The sequence below is a fragment of the Lissotriton helveticus genome, chromosome 10 (assembly GCF_964261635.1).
Source record: "Lissotriton helveticus chromosome 10, aLisHel1.1, whole genome shotgun sequence".
Classification (NCBI taxonomy): Eukaryota; Metazoa; Chordata; class Amphibia; order Caudata; family Salamandridae; genus Lissotriton; species Lissotriton helveticus.
In genome coordinates, this window is record NC_136071.1 from 131,723,418 (window position 1) to 131,744,651 (window position 21,234).

General features: G+C 43.6%; 1 protein-coding gene across 1 annotated transcript in view; it reads right to left on the reverse strand.

The window, feature by feature from the left end:
* Positions 1–21,234, reverse strand: part of GNPTG (N-acetylglucosamine-1-phosphate transferase subunit gamma) — a 64,174-nt gene that overhangs the window by 17,068 nt on the left and 25,872 nt on the right. The window contains exons 6-9 of the mRNA XM_078664932.1: positions 7,415–7,508; positions 2,797–2,911; positions 2,519–2,601; positions 1,910–2,038 (exon numbers count right to left, since the gene is read on the reverse strand). Of these exons, the coding sequence (XP_078521058.1) occupies positions 1,910–2,038; positions 2,519–2,601; positions 2,797–2,911; positions 7,415–7,508 (421 nt within the window). The remainder of the gene's footprint in view (positions 1–1,909; positions 2,039–2,518; positions 2,602–2,796; positions 2,912–7,414; positions 7,509–21,234) is intronic.

Below are 21,234 nucleotides of genomic sequence, written 5' to 3' on the forward strand. Positions count from 1 at the left end.
GGAGTTCAAGTTTCCCCCTCGTGGTCCAAGGGAGATCTTTTCAATGACTAGCCACCGAAGGGACTCAGGTGCATGGTTTCTTTCTTTGAAATGGTCTACCAGGGGGGCCCCCGGTGTGGTGCAGCGGATCCTGCTGCAATGTTGGAAGATGCGACTTTTCACTTTTTGCTGTGTCTGTCCAATGTACATGAGGTCACATGGACACAGAATCGCATAAATCACCCCACTTGAGTTACAATTTGTCAGAGACTTAAGATCTATTGTATGGTTGTTGTACTGTACTTGTTTGGTTTCCAGACACATCGGGTATGCTTTGCATTTGGTGCATTTGAAATGACCCACTAGTTCCGGTAGTTTCCATAGATTCCGAATTGTGGGTGGCGGGGGGGTTCTTAGCAGTGATCGCACCACATAGTCTCTGACATTCCTGGATCTTTTGAAAGCGTGCATGGGAGGTTCTGGGACCTTGAGAGTGTCTGCTACCAAACCCCAATGTTTATTTACAATTTTGCGTATGGCATTACTTTCAGTGCAGAAGGTGGTAACGCATATCATACGTTCTTGTGAAGTTGTTCTTGTTCTTGGTTCGAGTAGAGTTGATCTGTCCTGGAACCATGCTCTTTTTCTTGATCTCTTGACCAGACGTTTGGGATAGCCTCTATCTATTAGGCGAATGATGAGGTCGTCTGATTCCTTGAAGAAGTTCTCTTTGAGGGTGCAGTTTCTCCGGAGGCGGAGAAACTGTCCGAAGGGCAGGTTGTCCCTTAATCCTCTTGTATGATGACTCGTATAGCGTAAGAGGGAATTTCTTTCGGATGGTTTTCTGTAGAGGGTAGTGTAGAGATACCCCTCCTTCTCCTTAATACTAATGTCTAGGAAATCAATCGACTCTCTGTTCAATTGCATGGTAAACTTAATATCTTCCGATTGATTGTTCAGCCAGGTAAGAAATGCATGGAGGGATTCCTCTTGTCCTGTCCATACCATGAGGACATCATCGATGTATCGATGCCATGATGTGATCATCTCCCTGTATGGATTGTGGTGTGAAAGGATGCAATCCTGTTCCAATTCCGACATGTAGAGAATCGCCAGGTCTGGAGCAAAGGCAGCGCCCATGGCTACTCCTTTGCTTTGTTCGAAGAAATTGTTTTGGAAAATGAAAAAGTTCTTGGTCATTGCAATTTCTAATAGTGCTATCAGGAATTCAGTGGGTACTGGAGTGGGTTGCTCCCGACCATTTAGTACTCTCCTCATACACTCCAACGCCGGTCTCTGTGGGATGCTAGTGTATAAGGAGACAATATCCATGGTTACCAGAATCTGATCGTGCTTATTGAATGCTTTCTGATCCATGAGTTTGATAACTTGCATGGTGTCTCTTAGGTAGGAGGGGGTGGCCTCTGCTAAGGGCTTCAAGAATATATCAATATACTTGCAGAGTGGTTCTAGCAGGGAGCCACACCCAGCACATCAGCTGGGCAATGGTTATGTGTATCGAGTGAGAAGACATGCAAGCGACCTTGTACAGCCATATGGGTGGCCTTATCCGACAAACCCAGATCACAACATGGATGACACAGTCTAACACTGGCACACTGATTCGCTCTATCTGATGGCACATATCCACAGGCTGAATCGAACTCTGCAATGGACACTTAGGAACCGTTTGGAAAGCTATTCCTTGGCTTCTAAACGTGCTGCATTGGTGGAATATGTACTTAAATAAATAATAAATAACAATTCCAACAATGGGTACAGGAGCATATTTTTGCTGTGGCCTATTGACACACCCTTCGTACTGATTTGGCAGTGTCCTGCGGTTTTTGCATTAATTTATGCGGCATTAATTGAAATACATCATAAATGTGTTTATTTCGAGACAATTTTGGTAGAACATCTTTACTACCTTTTTGCATGTTTCCAGTGTTTCAAAATGAACAACTTTGGTCTGTGTTTGTTTCTCAGATTGTTTTCCAACCGCCGTCTTTATATATCCCGCTTCTTCAAAAATTGCTTTCAGTTTTTTCTTGTATCCCTAGAAGCAAAAACACAAGACCACATTACAATTGTTATCTAGTAGCAAGTTTATTCATTAAAACATTAATTTGTAAGCGCCACATAAAAAGTGGTAAATAATATTTTGCTACTCATTAAAACAATAAATGCTGCGATATGCATCATGGTCTGGCACGAAGATAAACCAATCTTTATCTTTCCCTAGATGACTAGCGTGATTTCAATTTTGTAGCCAGCTTCTCCCCCCACACAGGCAGGTGTAAAAAACCGAAAAGGGGCATTAAAAGCCAACTACACTATAGCTTTTAATCCACGCGTTTATCAATCAACAAAACATAATTGTCACATTCTATTATCATTCGACAGGTATTCATATTTTAATTTATCTTTAAATGTCTAATTTTGTATGATTTCGAAAATGTAACTTTGATCTGGCTTTACACGCCTGCAGTAAATGAGATTTTTTAAGTTGGGTGTTTGAGAAAGTATGAAATGGCACCTGTAAAGTAATAAGCTCGTCATAGACAGACTGTTCCGCGTCATCCCATTTCCGTCGCAGGGTTTCTTTTAGTGTGGGGTACACTGAAATGTAAAAGAGCTGGCATTAAATGTGTGTGCATACAAATAAAAGTACCACTGAAATAAATGAGGAACTATGTCCTTCACCGAATAAAATCTCTTCCCATCATATTTCATTCAACCTCAGGGATGGGTGGGGTGAGGATTTTAGAAGTCATTCAACTTAGCAACCATGGTCGCATGCCCTGCTTGTCATACCTAGCAGAGAATGAGGGTGGCAGACCAGAGGCGTCTCGAAGGTCAGAGAGTACACACAGGTACTGGGCTCGGACACTTGCACCAACTTATGGCTTTTTCCGCAAACAAGGAGAACCTGAAGACGGGTAGAAAATAAGAGACATGTAATTAAAGCGGTAAGAACGTAACGGAGGCCACAAAAAATAGTGATTCGATTGTAGTCTGTGACAAAATCAATCGCATGCAGCGTTATGATCATGTCACAGGCTGCAATCAAATCACATTTGTGCAACAAATAAAGGATTTCTTTTATAAAACTTCACAATAATAAACTTTGACGTCATCTCAGGCACTTATGAGTGTACCGCGTTCTGTTGTTCTTAGTTGCTTAGGAAAACAACGGCCTGTTGTCTTCTGGGTCGATGGGTGGAGGGGGTGGGGGGGGGGCTGGTCATGGTGGTAGATGTTCCGTTTTGCTTGTGCACCTACACCCAATTTCTCTGCAGTCTGTATTCTTTGTGGTAAAGAATGTGTGGTAATATGCAATTCATTTAGCTGTGTTCAGTCAACGTCTGCCAAAGATTGGTGAAAACCGGATTTTGGTGAGGCTAACAAACTGTCATATGAAGCTTGGTGGCCAATGCAAAACTGAAACATTTATTTTAACGGACTAGAGGGAGAGGTGTGGCGCAGCGGGCAGAGTGTCTGACTCTGGAGTGCAGGGCTCACGGTTCGATCCCTGGTGTAGCGTAGCGGCCAGAGCAGCAGACTCCAGAGCGTGGGGCTCACGGTTCGATCACCGGTGCGGGGAAGCAGCCAAAGAGTATGACTTTAGAGCGCCGGGTTCATGGTTCGGTCAGCGGCAGCTCAGCATCACGTGACTCTGGCCAATAGCTCACTTCATCTACCCCGTCGGCCCCCAGCGCCTGGATACCCTTAGGGGCAGGCGCGCAACACCCATTGGGCTCACGGGGATTCACCCCCCCCCGTCGTGTGTGTCAGCCCGGCCGGAGACAGCTTCGCGGACTGGCGAGCATTTAATAACAGCCGCACCCGAGTACTTAACAGGTCTTTAAAAGACCATTTACGTGTAAATGAGGCTTTTGTTGTGTGTTCGCCCCTTCTTACAGCCACTCTGTCTATGTTTGGAAGAATTAGCCCCCCCCCCGAAATATTTTTCAGCCGCCCCGAAATTTGGCTCTAGTTGCCCGCCTGCTTGTGGGTGATAAGTAGCGCATTTCAAAGCTGGATTTATTATTATTATTATAGCCCGCCGTAGAGGGCTATACCGGCTATTAAAGGTATTAAAGGCCCTCTCCAGCGTTAAAGGCCCCGAGCCGAAGGCGAGGGCCTTTAACAAGGGAGAGGGACTTTAATAGCGGTATAGCCCATCTACGAAGGGCTATAAGGCTATTAGAACATTCTGTCACTAGAGGACGGAATGTTCTAACAAAAAAAACAAAGCCTTTTGGGAGCGTGAGGGGATTGGAATCCCCTCAGGTACCCTGAAGCCTTTGTTCACAGCCAGAGCTGTGAACAAAGAAACATTGGAATGTTGGAGCTCCAGGCTTATACCAGCCATTATAAGCCCAGAGCACTCCATTGTTTTCAATGGAGCTCCCAACATTCCAATGTTCTAATATTTATTATTACTACAAAGACGAGATCTCTCCCCATAAGATGACATATATTTCACCCTAGTATCAACTCAAGCTTTAGAAAATGATGCAGACTGGAAGTTGATTTCCATTTCCAGGGCTGAAAGTGTGGACTGCCCAAGTGTCTCTACTGGAAGCACAGGATAATACGCTAATGCCCTTTAACCCCTTCGATGCTGATGACGGCCCCCAGCCATCATGCATCACGGTGCTCGTGTGCCAATGACGGCTGGGGGCCGTCATGAACCTGCCCACTTTGAAAAACGCCGCACAGGCGCAGAATCGCGGCCGCACCCAAGAGGTTAAAAACAAACTGCTGTCAAGAGGACAGCCAGAGAAATATGACCCACGGAGGAGCTTTACTCTATGGAGATTTCTTACTTACAGTACTCCTCTGTTCCACACAAATGGAGAAGTCCAAGGAAGCAGCTGTTCTGCACTGCTGAGCAGTGCATCTTCTAATTCACCAAACCCTGAATCAAGGCTCTGAAGAGGGTATCATTGGTGGCCCACAGTTATAAAGCTATATAGAGAACAGAGGCATGGTGAAGGAATTGCACGGTGCAGGCATGTGCCGAAGCACCTACAAGCTACAAACGCAGAGTAGAACTGCAGAGAGAATAAACAAGTGCGGTGGAGATGGGATGCCAGGTGCAGGAGGTGTGCTGGTGGTGCTGCAGGAAAAAGAGGGCATGCAGTGGCGGGCAGATTCTACTCTGCAGCTTCCCTACTGTTCAGTCATGATGGGTTGTATGATGGAACAACCCAGGGAAATACTTTGCATGCCTTTACAGCGCATTTGTTTTTGGAACAGCTATTCTTTTACCACGCACGCCAATACCAGGCATATTTATAAAAATATTTGTGGGGAGACCTCCCAACGTATCTTAAATGCGTGCTAAATGCATGCATTGTAAAGACACAATGTGGTAAAAACCTCACTGTAAAGGCTATTTCCCGTCTCACCCAGGAAGTGTGTGAAGGGAGAGGTGGTTAAGGCATGGGCCTGTTCTCGATAATGAACCATAATTAGCCTTGCATTACGCAGTCACTCCCTCTCTCAACTCTTCCCTTACCTTAGTATCAGGGGGCATCACCAGGAGGCATGGACAAGGGTCAAAAGGCAGAATGTCACGGAATGGAGAGAGGGTTAGTGGCCACTCAGGGAGGACTAGATTGTGAGACTGGGGAAGCACACAGAACAGATATCTGATGAGGGCATCATAGTCGGAGCGTTTCCTTGCGGAGCCGCAGCTCTGGTTGAGTTTTGCCTGCACCTGTTCTAGTCTTTGACACTTCGTGAATCACACTCCCTGAAATACCCAAGATACAGAGTTGCAGGCCTGGCTACGTTCGCCACTCAATGGCTGGAATGATGTCTGGAGGGACTCAATCAACCTGCCTAGTATCTGGAAAGTCAACAATCGAACTGGATTTCTGCCGGATAGGTATGGATACCTATGTTCAACTCTCCATACCCTCTGGCCTGGGTTGTTAAAGTTCCTGCCCGTCAAGCAGTCTGATCTTTCCTACTGCTATATTTTCCAAATGCATGGTTAACATCTTAGATCATTTTTCTGCAAAAAACTTCTTGAAATCAATCAACATGAATATACAACAAAAATGGTAGTAACTGAAAGACAAATCTGATGGAGGATAAGCAGAGTGGAGATAGCAGACCCGCACTGGCCACCTTGAATGAGGACTCGGCTGGACTGCTCACCAAGAGGGGAACGTGCACTTTCCCCCCGAAGAAGATATGAAGGAGCGCTTGGTGTGAAGCGCTGTTCTCCAGGGAGATGCTGAAGCGGGGCAAAAAAATGGCATGAAGAGGAGTCCATAGTATGAACCAGGATTCATTGGAGAGATGTCAAAGTGAAGTAAGAGGCACACATTGAGACGCACAAGAACCCTCTAACCTGGCCCACTAATGGTGAAGCCGTCTCTTCCCTGAGAGAGGAACAAGGCGAGGACAGCCCTCTATAGAACAAAAACAGATTCCAGGAGAGGTCAGAGAAACTACCCCAGCACACTCAAGAGCTACACAGTGGACTGAGGGCATGGATGCTGAGCAGGAACAGCCTTGCGAGAGAGGATCAGAATGGCTGCATGCACTGGGGCTTGATCCCAAGAGCAGAAGCCTATCCCTGTAGACACCCATTACAAAATATTGGGGTGACCCATACTAATCCATGGACCTGGGTAATGCTCGGTATAGAAAACAATAGTCCTAGAATAATTTCCTTAGGAAGGTATTCATTAACCTCTTCGACGCTGATGACGGGACCGCTCCGTCATCAGCCGCGGTGGCGCTGTGCTGATGACAGAGCGGTGACGTCATGGCCCGCCCGACGCGCCTGCGCGGTGCTGATTTTCCGCCTGCGTTCGCGTTCTATTGAGCGGGCGGGGCCATGACGGAACCGCTCCGTCATGAGCACAGCTCAATCGAGGCTGGTGACGGAGCGGTTCCGTCACCAGCGTGTGAGCGCCACGCGGCCCCCCGCCCCCTTAGCGCTGCGGCGGAATAGCTGCCGCAGCGAAGGTGCTAAGTCAAAATCTATGAACATGGTACACATAGAACTCAAGTTACATCATACATGTACCCCAGTTGTTTCTCAATTCAATTAAGTATATCCTCAAAATGACACAAGCACCATAGATAGCTTGAATAGTGACCGTTTAATCTCACAGTTATTCTCACAGATCACTGTAGAGAACATTTCAAAACAGAAAAGAGGGTTGTTCCAGGGGGAGGAAAAAGGATTGTGCTCGTCAGAATAGAACAGATGTATAGGGAGGGAAATCAAAGAGTAGTTAAAACAATTAATTACAAATAATTATGTACTTAGTTAACTTTATTTTGAATGTAGTAAAAAAAAAAAAATGACATACTCTTTGTTTCACAACCACGCCTAATATCTTTTATACTTGTGTAGGCTTCAGAAACAAAAATCCTGCACATTGTAAAAAAAATAGCATACCTTGGTTTGTCTGTTCTTGTTCCCACAAGAATCACCTTCTCTCATCCACATGCCAGCGAACGTGTTGTTTTCGATTTCCCACTCATGCCAGATTCTGGAACACAGCACACCAAAGTAACTTGTTAGATTCAAACATGAAATATTACACAAAACATTACGCAACACCAAATTCATTAAACCAAGAGTGTTTTCAACAGTACAATGCCAAATGCACTATTATCACATTTATAAATCTAAAGCACTTTTTCTTGATCATTATCCCCTTTAGCTTTTAATTTATTGTCTCCCTGTCCTCAAGCTGAATTTCGCTACCGAATGAAATATTTAATTGTAATTTTTTATTCCATTTTTTGCTTATCCATGCTGGTAAAATTCTCACAGCTCTCTGGAGTCAGTTAAGCTTTATTAAACATTCAAAATAATAATAAAAAGTAATCAAGCACTGATAAAACCAACAGGTTCATAATGTGAGTGCCAAGCTATTGGCCTTGCCAATGCTTGTTCGTAAAAACACTTAAAAGTATAAGTACAAAATAAATGTCCAAGATTTTGTAGGAAAAGCAAAGACACCTCTTAAGGTATCCCAAAACTGAACATTCACATTTTTTTTAATAAAAGGCATGTTTTATTTTTCAAACGTTTTTCAGGCAGGAAACTGAACAGAATTGAAAAGGCATGTTCCATGTGATCCAGCATAAAAAATTCGGAAGACTAGCTGTAGGTATTTCAAATACATAACTGTCTGAGGCAAAAAATTGGTTTCTGAATGTATCGGAAATAGTCCACCCAGATGATGATCTGCAGCAGCCCAGGCACTTAATGTGCCTCCTGACTCAAACATCAGTTGAGTTAGTGAAGAAGCTACCAGTGCAGTAGCGCTGCCTTAATATAGCATGCAGAACATTTAGTTACTGCAGTACATGTACCCAGGTACAGAGCAATCGGTCTCGCATTCGGGACCTTATATGTATTTAGCTATGCAGCACATTACCCTGGGTGCTGAAACATCTACTGTTCTTTAACATGGAGGGAAAGTAAGCATCAAACTGCTTGACACACCAGGTATGGGAAAACATGGAGAGAAATATTGCCTTTCAGGGCGAAATGGTATAGTCCAAATCTCTGTTTTTAATATAAAATCAGGGTCTTCGGTAGTCATATCACAGAAAATACAAGATTTGAAAAAAATATTATTGTCTACGGGTGCTCGTGGAAGAGAAGTTCTATGGACTGGAATCTAGAGAATGCGATAGTGATTCTGGTATTTCACTGACCTCTGCTGGTCATTTTCTATCATGAAAGTTAAATATAGACAGATGCCAGAATTTTTTTTAAAAAGTTTCCTAAGCAGAAAGCAATTCTGGTATTTTGCTGACCTCTGCTGGTCGTTTTCTATCAAGACCGTTAAATAGAGGTAGTTGAACAGAAAACAACGTCCCTAGGCGGAAGCAGACAAGTCGTAGGGCTGGTCCCCAGAGCCCACAAAGTAAATACACATATAAGTATATACTAAAGTATATACAAGAGGTCTCGAATGCTCGACTTAACAAAATGTTGCTGCCACCATTATAGGACGAGGTCATTGTGCACTGCAAACATGTTTTTGAAAAACGGCATAAGGGTTCCGGTTAGGGAATAATCTGACCCGACCCTCTCGGCACTTGTAGGTAGGAACCATAGGGACTACCCCTTCCACAGATCATAAAAGTAAAAAAAAAAGGAACAAGAAAAGACCCGACCCCCTCGGCACTTGCAGGTAGGAACCATAGGGACTACCCCTTCCACAGATCATAAAAGTAATAAAACAAGCATTTGCAATGCAATAGGTCTCGCATTAGGAAAGTTTGAGCTATTGGTATTGTAAATGACATTTTTTATTTCTCTTTTGTTTTTGAAAATAGCGAAATTAATAGCTTTGTCATTTACAATGCCAATAGTTATAACTTTCGCAAATGTGATATCTATAGCATTTGTAATGCAATATGTGTTATATTTACGTGACTTACATGTATTGATATTACAAATAACAATGGCTTTTTATTTTGATTCAATAATTAATACTAAAATAAAAGTTATTGTAATTTATAATGGCAATAGCTTAGTTTTGTAAATAACTTTTGTGAAGATTATGTTCAGTGTATTTTATTGTGACGAAATCCAAGAACAGAAGTGAAATATTAACATCTTTTTGTTACATTTGTAATAAAGCTTGAAACATTGAGAGAACATATTTGAACCAGGTGTTGCTGAATGGTTGAACAGATTGATGCTGTGGTGGCTCTGAGTGATGTTGTGATGGCGAACGAGTGATGCTGTGGAGTTCAGTGATGCTGTGGTAGCGCTTAGTGATGTTGTGGTGCCCCTGAGTGATGCTGTGGTGGTGCGAAGTGATGCTGTATGCTATGCCATGTTTTTTTTGCTATCCTAAGTTTTGTTATGCTATGCTATGTTTTGCTATCCTATGCTTTGAATTGTTATGCTATGCTGTGTTTTGTTATGCTATGCTATGTTTTGTTATGCTATGCTATGTTTTGTTATGCTATGCTATGCTTTGCTATGCTATACTATGCTTTGCTATGTTTTGTTATGCTAGGCTATGTTTTGTTATGCTTTATGCTATGTTTTGTTGTGTTTGGTATGCTATGTTTTGCTATGCTATTATGTTTTGTTTTGCTATGCTATGCTTTGTTGTGTTTTGATATGTTTTGTTATGCTTTGTGTTGTGTTTTGTTATGCTATGCTTTGTTGTGTTTTGATATGTTTTGTTATGCTTTGTGTTGTGTTTTGTTATGCTATGTTTTGTTATGCTATGCTATGTTTTGTTTTGCTATCCTATGCTTTGTTTTGCTATCCTATGCTATGTTTTGTTATGCTATGCTTTGTTATGTTATGTTTTGTTATGCTAAGCTTTGTTTTGTTGTGTTTTGTTATGCTATAATATGTTTTGCTATGCTTTGCAATGCTATGTTTTGTTATGCTATGCTATGTTTTGCTATGCTTTGCAATGCTATGTTTTGTTAGGCTATGTTTTGCTATGCTTTGCAATGCTATGTTTTGGTATGCTATGCTATGCTATTTTTGTTATGTATGCTATGTTTTGTTGTGTTTTGTTACGCTATGCTTTGTTTTATGTTATGTTATGCTATGTTTTGTTATGTTATGCTTTGTTTTGTTAAGCTATGTTTTGTTATGTTCTGCTATGTTTTGTTGTGTTTTGCTATGCTGTTTTGTTATTCTATGCTTTGTTAAGCTATGTTTTGTTATGTTCTGCTATGTTTTGTTGTGTTTTGTTATGCTATTCTATGTTTTGCTATGCTTTGCAATGCTATGTTTGGTTATGCTATGCTATGTTTTGCTATGCTTTGCAATGCTATGTTTCGTTATGCTATGCTGTGCTTTGCAATGCTATGTTTTGTTATGTATGCTATGTTTTGTTACGCTATGTTTTGTTATGCTATGCTATGTTCTGTTTTGTTATGCTTTGTTATGCTATGTTTTGTTTTGTTATGCTATGTTTTGTTATGCTTTGTTTTGTTAAGCTATGTTTTGTTATGTTCTGCTATGTTTTGCTATGCTTTGCAATGCTATGTTTTGTGATGTTAAGCTATGTTTTGTTATGTTCTGCTATGTTTTGTTATGCTAAGCTATGTTTTGCTATGCTTTGCAATGCTATGTTTTGTTATGCTATGCTATGTTTTGCTGTTATGCTATGTTTTGTTATGTATGCTATGTTTTGTTATGTATGGTATGTTTTGATGTGTTTTGCTATGTTTTGTGATGCTATGCTTTGTTTTATGTTATGTTATGCTATGTGTTATGTTATGCTATGTTTTGTTATGCGTTATGCTATGTTTTGTTGTGTTTGGTATGCTATGTTTTGCTATGCTATTATATGTTTTGTTTTGCTATGCTATGCTTTGTTGTGTTTTGATATGTTTTGTTATGCTATGTGTTGTGTTTTGTTATGCTATGTTTTGCAATGTTATGCTATGTTATGCTATGCTTTGTTATGCTTTGTTTAGCTATGTTTTGTTTTGTTATGCTATGCTTTGTTTTGTTAAGCTATGTTTTGTTGTATTTTGTTATGCTATGCTATGTTTTGCTATGCTTTGCAATGCTATGTTGTGTTATGCTATGTTATGCTATGTTTTGTTATGTTCTGCTATGTTTTGTTATGTTCTGCTATGTTTTGTTATGCCCTGCTATGTTTTGCTATGCTTTGCAATGCTATGTTTTGTTATGCTATGCTATGTTTTGCTGTTATGCTATGTTTTGTTATGTATGCTATGTTTTGTTGTGTTTTGCTATGTTTTGTTATGCTATGCTTTGTTTTATGTTATGTTATGCTATGTTTTATGTTATGCTATGTTTTGTTTTGTTATGCTATGCTTTGTTTAGCTATGTTTTGTTATGTTCTGCTATGCTTTGTTGTGTTTTGTTATGCTATGCTAGGTTTTCCTATGCTTTGCAATGCTATGTTTTGTTATGCTATGCTATGTTTTGCTATGTTATGCTTTGTTATGTTATGCTATGCTATGTTTTGCTATGCTATGTTTTGCTATGTTATGCTTTGTTATGTTATGCTATGCTTTGTTATGCTATGCTTTGTTATGCTTTGTTATGCTATGCTTTGTTATGCTATGCTTTGTTGTGTTTTGTTATGCTATGCTATGCTGTGTTTTGCTATGCTATGTTTTGCTATCCTATGCTTTTTTTTGTTATGCTATGCTATGCTATGTTTTGTTATGCTATGCTGGTGAGGGTGAGTGAGGGTAAGTGAGGGTGGGTGAGGGGGTGAGGATGTGTGAGGGGGTGAGGGTGTGTGAGGGTGAGGGTGTGTGAGGGTGAAGGGGTGTGAGGGTGAGGGGGTGTGAGGGTGAGGGGGTGTGAGGGTGAGGGGGTGTGAGGGTGAGGGGGTGTGAGGGTGAGGGGGTGAGAGGGTTGTGAGGGTGTGAGGGTTGTGAGGGTGTGAGGGTGTGTGAGGGTGTGTGAGGGTTCGAAGTAAATGGTGGCAGGGCAGACATCATAAGACAGAGAGAAGAGACTGCGTGGTGACTGCGTTGGTCAGTTTCAGTATCAGGAGGGGCAGAGTCAGCACAGTCTGCGTGGGATCAACGTGTCTAGAGGCAGAGCATAGCGGATGTAGCATTGCAGCTAGCAAGTCGAATGTTTTCAAGCAAAGTGTCCCTAGAGAGATGGCAACACAGCAACAGCATTTGAGGAGCAAGGCTACTGTAAACAAGCACGGTAGGCTTTCACTTTCGTCCAGAAAAAAAACGAGAAAGGTGCAGAGAACGCCAAACAAAACATGGCTTCCCCACAAAATGGATGCAAAAAAAACCCAAGCTCTCGGCATTGCTGTGGCAGGGGGGTGGGAGAGCGGGAGCGCATTCCTTTAAAGTCTGAAGGGTGGCGGGGGAGCGGCCTGGGAGCGGATTCCTTTGAAGTCTGATGCCGAGGCTCAGACAAATGGTGGTGTGCGAGCGGCTTCCTTTGAAGTCTGATGCCGAGGCCGATGGTGTTTGATGTGCAAGCACCTGCCTTACACGCCTGCCTCACATGAACTGTACGCGATCCGCAGGCTGGGTAGACTTTTCGGACTGCTTACTATAATCTCGCCTATTCAATCCCTAACGGGATAGAATAGTCGAGAGCTAACTATTCAATCCCTAACAGGATAGAATAGTCGAGACCTAAAAAGGGAAAAAAAGAGTGATGCTGGATTGTGATGGAAAATATCTCTTGTGCTCCAGAGTAGGAGATTAAGTTGGTTGTACACACAGTAGAAAGCACAGGGCTTCTAGCAACTGAAAGAGGATGGTGTATGAGAACTGGTGGGTCTACAGTAGCGCTATCTGGATCATATGACAGAGTTCTCTTGAGCTTGCTGAACTGACCAACCGTGGGATAAGGAAAGTGGTAGAAAGGCAAAGGCAAATGTCCTAGACCTTGAAATCGAAAAGGCATCGCCCCTCGAACCAGGATCCCAAAACTGGACTGCAAACTACCACTATTTCTTGTTGTTTGCAGATGCAAACAAATCCAGTTTCAGATGACCCACGTGGCGAAAGACCTTGTTGATCTGGGTCGGACTGAGATCCCACTTATGGTTGGGTGTTATATTGCAGCCTAAACATTGTTGACCTCAGACAGGTGCTTTGCCTTCATGGACATCCCACAATTGAGCACTAAGAAAGAATCTTTTTTCACTCAGTTTGTTTACATAAAACATGGACATTGTGTTCTCCGTCCTTATGAGAAAAGCGAAGTTTCTGAGCCCTGGAAGTAAATAATTACGCTGCATCTGTATTGTTTTGATCTTCAATAAGTTGACGTGTAGCTACTGCTATTGGTGGGACCAATTGCCTCTAGTTTCCAGGTCTTGTAACTGGGGACCCCAACAATTCATGGAAACATGAGTAGCCATGACAAATTGAGATGGTGCTTGAAGAAAAGGCAAGTCTATGGCTATGTTGGTGTACAACTGCTACCAGAAGAGAGCAGTTCTCATCACTGCCATACGGTTGAGGTGATTGTTCAAAGATCATTTGACTTTTAGCCACTATGCATCCAATTCCTCCTAGACAGGACACATGTGAAGTCTCCAGATTGGTAATAGCAGGATGCCATCATGCCTAGTAAACATTTGAGAAGGCTAACTGAATTTTCTTTTTAATGTTTGCCTCTTGGCTTGCCAGCATTTGAAGTCTAGTATCTTGTCTTCAGAGGGATTTGCCTCCTTAGTGTCCAGTACTGCTCTCAGAAACTGTTTGCAAGTGGATAGGGTAGGGGAGGACATGCCTTTGTTTATAGAAACAGCCTAACTCATAACAAGGATATTATGCTGCATAACTAAATACTTATAAACGTCCCAAAGGCGAGACCTATTGGGTATGCCAATGCTTATTAACGTGGGTAATTAGTTTCTCTTGTCTAAAATAGTTTCTCTGAAAGAAAGAAAAAAAGAAAATCGATGTTAGCTGAAGCAGGGCCCGTTTGCCCCTAAAGAAGTTTATAGCTCATTCCACTGCAAACCTTACAGGGGAGCAAAAAGGTTTTTCCTCAACTTGATGGTATTCCTGATAAGGAGCCCAGAACCTGTTTTCACAAATGTAGTTATTTTATTTATTTATTCATTTATATAGCGCACTACGACCCGAAGGAGTCTAGGCGCTAGCCTAGCGGAAACAAATCACAACTGCCAAATAAGAAAGAGCACAGAAGATTAGATGGTAAAGAGCCAAGTTTTTAAATCTTTTCTAAAAGGCAAAAGATCTTGAGCTTATTTCAGATGAGTGGGAAGTGCATTGTATTGAAATTAATCCTAGTTGGAGAATTCCAGGTCTTAAAAGTAGAATTTTTAAAGTAATGGTTGATGCATTTGTGATCCGAAAGATATTGTATATTTCTTCGCTGCTTAGGCTGTATACTCTTCTTGAATGAGCGGAAAAAAGTTCTTACAAATTTTAACTAATACTGTGCAAGGAATAGAGTAATGCATGAGCCATTTTACTTTCAACTAAATCTTTTGACATTGGGATTGTAATCGTAGATTATGTCAAATTAATCCAGAAGTGAACCTTTTAGTTTTGTTCAAAACTTTAGATTTGTTGTTCTGTGGAAAGAACCTTAACTATGTTGATATGTGTCTAAAAAATGTAATGTAGGCTTGTCTGTGGAGCTGTAAATATTTTAATGTTTTTATATTTCAATTAGAGTTTTGTTCTTAGAAATAAATCTTTGTAAAGCTACAACATAGGTGCAAGGGCGGTGAGAAAGGGGACAGTGATGTAGCAATGGTATCATGTGCCCTGATACAGACAAGGTAATCCTTTCTACTGGTTAGACAGCAGAATACAGCTGTGGGTACTTTGGACCCCTTGACTCTGGGGCCACGGCCGCTGCGAGGGATATAGAGTGGCCAGAGTCATGGCAAGGGCACCATGATCAAGATGCAAGAGAAGTAAATTACCCCATTTTCATGCACTTGCTGGTCAGTAAAACGCCATCATAATTTGAATGTGTTGGGTTCCTAATCTCCCCAAGCCCACATGCCACTGCACTATTCATACCTATACCCAAAGAAAGGAACCATCCCACAAGTTTCACAGTCACGGTCCAGCACTGTGATGCCCATGGGAGTTGTCACTTTCACTAGGCATCTAAGTCATGGTTGTGCACTGTGGGACCGAGGAAAGATAGAGCCCTCCGATGGACTCCTCATCACTGTGCCTCAGAGGCCTAGAGAAAACAGTTCCTGGGGTTTGCAGTTAGTACCCAGCATTAGCAGGCCTAGGGAGATCTCCCACCCATGGTTTAGCGCTGTAAGGCCCAGGAGAGAGGACTACCCACCCCTTGGGCCTTGCAGCCGGAGATGAGCACTGCTAGGCCCAGAGTGAGGGCTTCACTGTGCTCAGACATTGCTGCATGGTGAATGGAAAAGCGCAAGCTTCACAGCTTGGTGCCTTGGGTCCTGGTGCAAAGTTAAAGCCCCCCTCACACCCGTCCACTGGCTTCACAGTAAAACTGTGTGATGATTTGGTGCACTGGGTACCTAATACCCGAGGTCACTAGCTCCAGGAGTATCAGGTGCCCAATGCACCTAAATTATGCCTTTACAGTGCAGCCAGTGAAAGAGAGGGGCTCTTCTACCCACCACTGGCTGCAGAGAAATACTGCCAGACTTTTGGTGCATTAGGCATGCGATAACCATTAGAGCCTGCACTATTGAAGAACATACCGCTAACATGAGCCTATGCACAAAGCTACAGCACAGCAGTGTCAGGCTCAAGGGAGGAGCGCCAACGTCCCCAAGATTCGCACACATGGTCTAGCGCTGAGAGGCACAGAACTGGAGAACCCTGTGCCTTGTAGTCATGGTCTACCGCTGTGAGGGCCAGAGGAGCAGGATTGTCTCCTCCCCTGAGCTTCACTGCCATGATCCAGAACTCCTAGGAGAAAAAGAGGGGGGGAGCCTCCCCCCGGTACCTCACAGCCATAGGCTACCACTACAGGGATCAGAAGGGGTCCCATTCCACTGAGCGTCACAAGTATGGTTTTGTGCTGTGCAGCCCAACGAGGTGAATTCCCTTCTACGGACCTTGCAGTTATGACCCAGCACTGCAAAGCCCAGCTGGGCAGGAGGCTCGCATCCATGGTCAAGTGCCGCGAGGCCAAGGGATGTTGGCCCCATCCACGGCCCGAAGTCATGGTGTAGTACAGCAAGGAGCAGGAGAGCCTCCCCCTGCGCCTCGTAGTCATGGTCTAGTGCTGAAGGTTATTGGGGCTGAGAGACACTACCCGGGGCCTCGCAGCCAAGACCTGGGGCTGTAAAGACCAGAGATATGCATGGTCCTCACAGCCATAGGTTAACACTATTAGGCCCTGGGAATGACAGCCCCCATCCCCGGGACTTGCAACCATGACCTAGAGCTGAAAGGGTTCCAACCCACTGGGCCTCGCAGCCACGACTGAGCTGAAGAGAAAGCAAAGGTTAATTTATGGCGCTTTGGTGCAAGGCCCTAAGGTTAGGAGTAGAGTGCTGGGCCCTGGGAAGCTGCACACACCTAGCTCCAGACCAGGATGGAATGCTTGTCGTAGGCTACTTTTTTATGGGTCTTGTAAGAGTACTGATCAAAATTGAGAGAAATGATAAAGCCGATTTAGGATATCATCCACTTACAAATAATCACCAAACTGAAGTCACATTTTAAACACCATTCAACCCATTAAGTACATTGTTTCCTTACTAGATTGTCTTAACTTTACACTGCATCTAACTGTTGACGTCCTTTTTAAGCGGTCTGGCTTAATCACAGGAATCGAAGGCTGCACCACAGACACGTATGAAACCAGGGCTATATTTATATATATTTTTTTTCTTATCACCGTTTTGAGGAGATAACATCTTGTAAAACATTCTAATTACAACTGAATCCTGTACATAATGCGTGTCGTTCATATTTAATTTTGCTAATTACCTCTTTGCATGATGAATCAACGAGAGCAATAATTATTTCCTTAGTGCATGCTCCCGTTTAACACGTTACTTCATTGACATACTGGTGATACCAATGCAAGTCCCACTTGGAGCCATCTAAGCAAGGGTATATTTAGGCACAGGTTGATCAGATTGTTTTCCAAATATTGTAGGCATGACGTACTGTGGCTTAAAATACCTAAAGCACTGGATCTAGAAAAAGTATCCACACCGAAGTTGAAGAAAAAATGTAATCGGGTTGGTGAATCATTCGTAATGGATCTAGTTTAGGGATCAATCTAGTGTAAAGTTTGTGTTCAAAGAAGTTCTAAGATTGTGTGTGCTGCACTATTTAAACATACTATTCTTATTAAAATAGTCTGTCTCCTTCCCTATCTACCTTAAGCTTCCATCGTTTACTGGTAGGAACACAAGTCCTTATGTTATGTACGCAATTCAATCTACTTTATGATGTGTACGCTTTCACAGGATCCTCGTTGATAACTCACGGTTCACCGCCTGTCAAGTTAAAAGCCAAAATACTACTTATTACAATGGTTTAAAAATTCATTTCACTGCCATCGCCGTCTACCTAGTTTTTTAAAATAAAATGTATTAGCAAGGGAATAAGCGGAGCGGAACAGGGTTCTATAATTATTCCCTTCCGCGAACACAAACACGCCCTTGCATTAAAGAAATTGCAAAGAGAGGAGGGGTGAACAAAAAGCGCAATGCAACGCAAATAGGAGTGCTTCTTTTGAACACCTGCAATATTGAAGATCCTCAGGGGTATATGCGGCATGCAGATTGCGACCTCTGCATGGGTGCTTTGCAGAATGTAGTTTGCGTCGGTGCCATAAGAAATGCCAAAAAAACCAAATCAGACATACCACAAAAATCTGACCCGCACTATGGGCTACCAGTAATAGCGAACTTAACAGCAAAGGGCGACTATAACCAGAGTCCCGTTCAGTCAGGAACTGCTAAAAACCATACCACGCTGCCTCCGAGAACCGCCGACCCGTATCCTACGGGCCGTTGGCCGAGCATTTGGAGGCCACAACCTCGGCCTGAGACCCCAGGAACGTGGGCAACACCGCCTCATCCTTCTACCAACCGGCGTCAGCCATTCCACTACGCTGCTGGCGTACCCCATTGTCTAAAATCTGAGAACGCAAGAAGCCACCATTCAAGCTCCTGGACTAACTTACCTCAAGTAGAGACAGAGCACAGCTCAGCACGCGCCTCACGGGGCGGCCCCCGCCTACAATCGGAGGAGGGCACGCACTGACTCCAAGCCAATAAACACTTCGAAATTCTGTGCTGCGCGCTAGAATTGGCTATCTGCCGCAAATGGTCCAATCCGGGATACCCTTTACAAGTTAGCAGACGAGTATCGGGGTAGGCTGCGCGGCGGGATATTTTGCCACGCCGGAATAGCTAAAATTACGGGTTCGTTAAAAGATCAGCAACGGACGTCGTGTCGACATTAAGCTGAGTTTACAGACGGTCTGAGTAAGTAGTAAGACACATGGTTACCGTAAGAATAGGCTCTGATAACAAGTAGACAGTAAAGGGAAGTTAATTTCGGCTTAATATGAAGTGGTGTCATTCGATCTTTGGAAGATATTGGTGAATCAGTTGCCATGGGGTAGGTAATAAGTGGGTTAGAATTCTGGTTTTAGGCTGAGACTAGGAAAACTGTGGGGGTAGGTTGTTCCATCGAATAGAAGTGTTTTTGAAGAATATTTATGTGCTCCTGTTGGAAGCGGTCGGTAGTTTAATCTGTGGGTGTAGATTGGTGATACGGCAAGGTGCACCCATTTTCACCAACAAAAGAACTTCAAGGATTGGGAAAGAATCCCACGGTCATGTATTTTTGTAAAGTAGCTCGCGAGATAATTTATTGAAGGGGCCTTTTGTGCACGGAGCAAGATATGCATACATGAAAGACAAGTCACGTTTAAAGTACTCGCACGGGTGTCTCTACGTGACGCGGGCTGCGCATAACCAAAAGCTGCCTACGGAAATAATAAGCAAAACAAAAACAAAGGTGATTGGCCCCAGCTGCCGTTTTTGCTGGGGTGCACGACGCACCGTGCAGTTAAAATGATAGCGGACCAGAGAGGGAGCATGTCTTAAAGGAGTTCTGCCTCCTAATTGGCTGTTTAAATAAACACGGAATAGAAACCTGTGGTGCGCGCGCACCACAGAGGAGCCGACGCGTGAATCGAATCCAGTGGTGCACGCGCACCAGAGGAGCGGGGGTAAGGGAGCGCGAAGTCGACGAGATGAGGTAGGGGATGTGTGTGTAAGCGCCGGGGGTTCTCTGTGCATGTGTGTGCATGTGTGTATGCTCGGGGGGGGGGGGGATTCTGTATGTGTGTGTATGCGGAGGGGGGCTGTATGTGTGTTGTGAAGAGCCTGCCGGAATCGGAGCGCGTGTTGACGCGCGCGACCTGATCCCGATTCCAGCAGGCTGCTGCGTGCGCGTGCCAGTCTCTTGTCCTCTCCTATTTAGTCCTTGAAAGCCGGAATGATTACAATAGTCTCGCTTTGCGACAGCAGGCCTTTGGCCTGCAATCGCAGCGAGACCTAAAAAGGAACAAGAAAACAGACCAAAAAAAAATAAATCATTTGGACAGCAGATACAGCAGTACTTCTGATGGAACCACTGTACAAGCTTCCATCACAGGGTACCACAGTACCATGGTGGTGGAGGTTTGCGTGATGGGTACCACAGGAGTATCATGCTAACAGAAAAAAAGACAAGAGAAAAAAAAAGAAGAGAATGTGGGTTGGGGCTGCATGGCCGTAGGACATGCGCATGTGCGTTGGACACTGGAGGGAGTTGTGTGCAGGGCCTGGCTTAAGTCCCAGCCCTGTGGCTAACTCCAGCTGCGCACAGCTGAAGGACTGTATGCAGGGGGTTGGGACCTTGCCGATGGGCACTGATGTAATTTAATATGTCATGAGTGATGTAATCCACAAGGTTATAAGCAGTGCATAGCAGGGGTACAAGTTGCATTTAGCTCAGTAAACGAAGTTCTGAACTTCAGTGGTTCTTTAATGTTAGTTTTTATCTCATTTTAATATCTTTATATAAAAGGTACTTTAACCTTTGTTTTCTGTGATTTTTAGGTCTCGACCTACAGCATTGCTTTAGCAATGCCTGTTTGTCCAGATTATAGTAAGGCTCTCAAAAGTCTACCCAAACTGATGCGGATCAGGTACAATTCATGCGAGCCAGGCGCGTGCACATCGCACACCCACAGCCTCGGCATCAGACTTCAAAGGAAGCTGCTCCCTCGCCCAATGCAAAGAGCTTATTTTTATTAGCTAGCACTCCATGTTTTCCTAAGCCATCTGAAACCAAGACATGAAGTACAGTGAACTGTATGTTTTGTTTGTGTGGTTTACGTGCTGCTGCACACTGCGGAGCTTTTCGCTGTGCCACAATACCATTTCACTGAACACTGCTAAGCTTTTCACAGCGTTTTTTCCTTCGTTAGGCATCACACTGGACCCTGCTGAGCTTTTCTCTCTGGGAGCTTTTTGTTACTAAGTACCTCACTGCGGCACTTCCTTTTTCCGATTCGGCCTTGTATTTCTCTGGCCTGGCACAGTTCCTCCCCTCCGTTTGCTAGTCTGGCCTGACGTATCTCCCCCGTCTCACCTCTTGATGCATTTAGCTCCCTGTTCGTTGTTACGAGCAATCCTGTGCCTCTCCTCACATTTGTACGTGCAGTTACACAATGTTTTTCGCATAACAGGTCTCACGCCTCTTCATTGTTACATCCTCTCCCCACCTTTCTTGACCCCTCTGCCCCGCCCCTCTCAG